This window comes from Saccopteryx leptura, chromosome 11 (genome assembly GCF_036850995.1).
Source record: "Saccopteryx leptura isolate mSacLep1 chromosome 11, mSacLep1_pri_phased_curated, whole genome shotgun sequence".
NCBI classification, from domain to species: domain Eukaryota; kingdom Metazoa; phylum Chordata; class Mammalia; order Chiroptera; family Emballonuridae; genus Saccopteryx; species Saccopteryx leptura.
In genome coordinates this window covers 43,364,409-43,370,408 of record NC_089513.1, presented here as the reverse complement: position 1 = coordinate 43,370,408, position 6,000 = coordinate 43,364,409, and the positions used below count along the sequence as shown (strand labels likewise).

General features: G+C 42.9%; 1 protein-coding gene across 1 annotated transcript in view; it reads left to right on the top strand.

Moving 5' to 3' along the window:
* The first annotated feature begins 1,871 nt into the window (after positions 1 to 1,871).
* The window catches only part of LOC136382842 (UDP-N-acetylglucosamine transporter TMEM241), a 101,967-nt gene continuing 97,838 nt past the window's right edge, over positions 1,872 to 6,000 (top strand). Inside the window, exon 1 of the mRNA XM_066352200.1 lies at positions 1,872 to 2,022. Within this exon, the coding sequence (XP_066208297.1) occupies positions 1,951 to 2,022 (72 nt within the window). The 5' untranslated portion in view covers positions 1,872 to 1,950. The remainder of the gene's footprint in view (positions 2,023 to 6,000) is intronic.

Below are 6,000 nucleotides of genomic sequence, written 5' to 3'. Positions count from 1 at the left end.
AGTATCTTGCTGATTTTTGTATCTACATTCAGAAGAATATTGGTAGTCTTTCTGTTTTTTTTTTTTTTTTCAGAGACACAGAGTAAGTCAGAGAGGGGGATATACAGGACCGGAGAGAGATGAGAAGCATCAATCATTAGTTTTTCATTGCGCGTTGCAACACTTTAGTTGTTCATTGATTGCTTTCTCATATGTGCCTTGACTGCGGGCCTTCAGCAGACCAAGTAACCCCTTACTGGATCCAGCAACCTTGGGTTCAAGCTGGTGGGCTTTTGCTCAAACCAGATGAGCCCATGCTCAAGCTGGCGAGCTCAGGGTCTTGAACCTGGGTTCTCTGCATTCTAGTCTGATGCTCTATCACTACGCCACTGCCTGGTCAGGCTGTCTGTCTGTTTTTTAAGGGGAACTTAGAGGAGTCTCAAAAAATATGCAGCTGCTTCTGCCATATTTTGAAAATTCTCCATGTTTGCTTTCAAAATATTATTATTAAACATATTTGTAAGGGAAAAAACTCACAAGGTATTGTTTTATGCAAGCTCCTCCTTTTTATTCAACAAACGTTTATGGAGCACTTATAGACTCATTATCAAAAATTTAATAATTGTATCTTTTGGTCTCAAAGACCTCGACAATATAACTAGTTAAATCTTTTCATGTATATAAAATGTCTGCTTCAATCTCATAGTTTATTGTTTGTCAATGTAAGCCCTGATAATTTCATTGCTATTCAGTGTTAGTTGAGTTTGTTTTGTGGAACAGAATAATGCAGCTTTGGAAAAATCAAAACTTTTTACAAGATTTGCAGCACCTTTGCAACCGATGTCAATTTCTGTTTACATGGTTCTTAATAGTTCTTGTTTCTGCTTGCTAAGCAAATTCTGTCAAGGAAAATAAATGAAACAATAACTAAGAAATAATGGGGCCTGAATTGAGTTTGTTCATCTACTAAAAGAGCTCAGGAAAATCTCAGGAAATCAAACCAACCATTGATTTCAAGCAAATTCTACTGGGCACAATTTTTTTTTTTGTAAGGATAATTTAGATCTGAAATCGGTTTTCTAAAATAATGTTAAGGGAAAAGAACTTCTTAGTTTATTTGTCTTTTATGTAAAGACAATACATCCAGTGTTTGCTTGGATGATATAGTTTGATACACAATGTTAGGTAGGAAATACAAGTAAAAATGAGCAAAAATTTTCTGGTGTGTGTGGTATTTCTAAAAATCCGTTTGTTTCTACATGTGGCAAACATTTCAATTGCACCTTTAATTCCTGACCAAGTCCATTACTGTTTTCATGTTTGTTTACTACTATTTGACAGGTCAATTTCCCACCCTAAAAACTAGAAACAGGAGCTGTGCTTGAAACCCCACTTTTTGAATAATTTCTTATATAAATCTCAACAAAATGGAATTCCTTCTCTTAAAGAAAAACAACTATACCCATTCTAGTGCCTTCTCTCGCAGCCTTCCTTCTTTTAAAATAACATTTATTATTTAAAAAAAAATTTGTGTTTGCGAAAGTAATACAGACTCAATGTAGAAAATTGGAAAAATTCAGTAAAGCACAAACAATATTTAAGTCCCCTGTATAGAAGTAGCTATGAACGTTTTTCTCTGAATGGTAATGGGGTGTTGTGAAGTGTACTGTCAACTGCATTTTTTTCTTCTTCCACTTTCTGCTTTTATACAGCTACCATCCGTTCATTCTCTACAGGTGGTCACAGCCCTGGCCAACGTAGCTTCTCCTCCAAGGTCCTTCCGCCAGCTGAGTGCCGCCCCGCCCACCTCGAGTAGACCCCGCCCTACAGAGGAGCGGTCCCGTAAGAGCCAGGCACAGGGGGCGGTCCCATGCCCATTGGTGGAGCTCGAAGCCACGTGGCCGTCCAGGCAGCCAGGGTGGCGGCCCAGCTCCAGCCGCGGGGTCCCAGAGAAGGGCTGTGAATTGACAGATGTGCACGAAGAGGTGCCTGGTCGGCCTCATCTTTTCTACCTGCTACCTGGCTTTTTACCTCACGAACAAGGTGAGGGGATCGGGCGCGGGGAAGCGAGGATTCCGCGTGGGAGATTTGAGTCCCCTGATTGTACATGGAACAGATGCAGCCACCAGCTTTTATCTGATTGTTTCCTGAAGGTGATGGAGAAGAAATCGGCTCTGTGTGGGATGCTCTTTTAGAAATAGCCTGTGTTAACTGCACTGCCCCGTTTCCTGCCCTGAAAAGCATTCTGCACATCTCCTGGGAAACCGGATTTTTTGACTGGCGAATTTGCAGGAACTTAATTTGGGGCAGTATGTACTACTTCTAAGGGAGAGAAAACAATTGGTTCCCATTCCCTCGGGGAAGGAAGAATAGGGGAAGAAATCGGGCACATCCTGCCTTTTTTTTCTAAACATGCCCTTGCCCCAGAACCCCCTCGAATACTGACTGGAAGCCTTTAAATAGAAGAGATCTGTCCATCTCGGTCTCCATCTCCGCCGCACACCACTGACTCCCAAACCGATTATTTTTAATATGTTACTATCCCTGCCACTTCCAGTATATTCAATAATTTTTCATGGAATTATTTTTTAAAAATAAAACGTAAACTTAATTTGTCTAAAGTAATGTCATGAAACCCGCTTTGTGAAGCAGAAGAAAAGCAAGTGGCACCATGTTTTCTGTTTTGTTAGGAGGGGAAGCTCGCCTCGGGGTGGTACATGCAGGAAAAGGTTGGCTGGGACGGGGAATTGCCCTTATCCTGGACTCTGGGCTAGACACCAAGCCCAAGTAGTAACAGGCCCAGGACCACCTTCCCCAGTGTAGGACCTCTGCTACTCCCTTTACCAACCCTCACCCCCCCCCGCCCCCACCACCCCAAAACCCCTCTTGCTCTCTGGAAAAGAACTATTAAGAAACAGCATTTCACGATACTGTCTTTCTCAGTGCAAGTGGCTGTCTTCAGTATGTTCAGAGGATACCTCTTTCCCTGTCCAGTGGATTTCTACTTATGGTGATGGGCCTTTAAGGATCCATTAATACCTCCTTGCTGGGAGCCAGAGAGAGGTTTGCATCCTGGCTCCACTTATCTGGCCTTTGGGACTTGAATGATTCTAAACCCGAGTCTTTTAAATCTGAAATGGGATAAAAAGTCCCCTTCACAGAGTTGTCACAAGGATTAATTAAAATGATGTTTGTAAGGCAATCTGCTGAGCGCCCAACATCATGGTGCATGCTACATAAAGTAAGTGGTAGTTTCTCTAGGAGAGGGAAGGGAGGAAGGCAAGTCTTTTGCTTACGGTATGACACAGTAATTATTAGCTTTTAACAGATTCGGTTTTTCCTCATGGGACAGGGAGCTAAGCTAAAGATTTTTTTGTAGTATGTACTCAGGAATATGTGAATTTGTGAAATCTTGGCCTTTATATTTAACTATACTGCTCAGAAAAATTAGAGGATATTTCAAAATGAATATGAAGTGATAAAATATCCCCTAATTTTTGTGAGCAGTATATTTTAATTTGTCTAGCTAACATGATTGATATATTGATAACATTATACTTTAAAACAGAATGAACTGCCTTAATTTCTGTATAATTATCAGAAGAGTTGGGGCATTGGCTAGAAAAAAATGTGTATCTAAGCAAAAAAAAGAAAAAAATCCAGCAGCAGACAGTGGTTAGTTCACTGAACCTTATCCCCCTCTGCGTGTACATGTGCATCTGTGGCACTATTTTTGTTTTGATTGAGGCACCACAACATTTTATTGTAATAAAGAATGAGTACCTTCTATGTGCATCGTCTCAAGGTGCTACATAAAAATAAACCAAATCCTCTTGCCCCAAGAATATCTAATTTGGGGAATAGAAATAAATTGCCAGGGGCCCTCAGACTTTAAACAATAAGCCGAGGAACATCCTTCTGCGTTTTCCATGACGGTTTGGATGCTTTGGTTTAGGGCTGTTGGGGAGTGTTGGGAGCTATATGGAAAGTAGGAGAACAGCAGAGAGCAGAGAGAGGTGAGGCCAGGGGATAGTATAAAGAGGAAGGAGGAGGTGAAGTTAAGAGCCATGTAGAGCAGCCACAAGGCCCACATAGGGGTAGGAGAGGTGGTTGTTCATAACGGGGCTCAGGTAGGGACTTAGTAACTCGCAGATTATGCTATAGTTTCATCTTCTCAGCCAGGAAGGTCACACTTCCTTCCAGCAGCCAAAGTGAATGGGACCAAATAGAGACCAACTGAGAAAGGAGCTGTGGAGTGCGCACCCCGTGGGCATATTCCTCCGCATCCCATCTCTGCCAAATGGGTTTTCTCTTAGAATTAACGAAGTCTTTCTGTGTCTGCAATCGAGGATCTTTTCTTCAAGTTTTTAGAACACTCTATGCTAGTTTCTTTATTTTCATATTTCTCTGTAGTTTCTCCTCAAACTGTTTCCCTTCTACTTGTATAAAGAAAATTCATTAAGCCTGATCTGTGGTGGCGCAGTGGATAAAGCGTCCACCTGGAACGCTGAGATCACCGGTTCTAAACCCCTGGCTTGCCTGGTCAAGGCACATATGGGAGTTGATGCTTCCTGCTCCTTCACCTTTTCTCTCTCTCTCTCCTCCCTCCCTCCTCTCTCTAAAATGAATAAAAAAGATCTTTTAAAAAAGAAAATTCATTAAGAAAATCTTCTACATCATAGTTTCGTTCCTTAGTCTCATCACTGTTTGAACAGCAAGTGTTCTGGCTTTCCTGGCCTGGCCGCCCAGTCAGGATGGCGTGTTCCTCCATCCTGTGGGAGGTTCCAGCAGTGCCCGGACCTCGGGCCCAGGCAGCCACCTGTCCTTCTCCTCACAGGCATGAAGCCTTCAGTCTGGAGGCAAAGTCTACATCTGTTCTCCTTTCAAAGGCTCCCAAATTGCTCCTTCCTCTTCCTGGAGAAGCTCTCACTGTTCTTCCAAACAGCATTTTGCTCTCTCTCAGCGGCACTTTTCAGTGGTATGAGGACTTGCTGAAAGGAGAAATATAATTATATTTAGGACTTAGATATACCTTGTCAGGGATTTGCTTTTTTCACTGTTTTCTAGGAAGGTGAAGTGAGAGCTTCAGCATTTTCTATCACCCTCAGTATCTAGGACAAAGCTCAGCACACAATAAACTAAGTAAATATTTGTTATTTTCATGAAAGTTGTTAAGGGTGATGCAGGATATGGTCCAGGAACCACTTAATGCTTTATCTGTGTTCTAGAATGAAAATGTCAGAGAAGAGTGGGGAGGAACATATAGACTTATGTCAGTAAATAGACCAGAGAAGGGAGAAGGTCATTTCTAATAAATGTATACCCGTGCACAGAGGCAGTTAGCCAGCACTGTGACATTTAGGAACTCATGCAAATTGATATATAAACTTGCCCAACACTATTCCATTTTTCAGGCCATGTGAAGAATCAGTGGAGTCCTTCCTAAAGCCATTTAATGGTTTTAGGCTTTAAAATTTTTAAAGTGCTTAGTGATAGAAAATAGCAAAAGAGATCTAAAAGGACATAAGACAATCCCCCCATTCATTAAGTGCTGTAAACTTAACAATATAAATACATGTTGACCTTAGCTGAGTTGGTTTAAAAAAATACTTGAGGCCCTGGCTGATTGGCTCAGTGGTAGAGCGTCGGCCTGGCGTGCAGAAGTCCTGGGTTTGATTCCCGGCCAGGGCACACAGGAGAAGCGCCCATCTGCTTCTCCACCCCTCCCCCTCTCCTTCCTCTCTGTCTCTCTCTTCCCCTCCCGCAGCCGAGGCTCCATTGGAGCAAAAGATGGCCCGGGCACTGGGGATGGCTCCTTGGCCTCTGCCCGGGGCACTGGAGTGGCTCTGGTCGCGACAGAGCAACGCCCCAGAGGGGCAGAGCATCGCCCCCTGGTGGGCAGAGCCTTGCCCCTGGTGGGCGTGCCTGGTGGATCCCGGTCGGGCGCATGCGGGAGTCTGTCTGACTGTCTCTCCCCGTTTCCAGCTTCAGAAAAATACAAAAAAAAAACAAAAAAAAAAA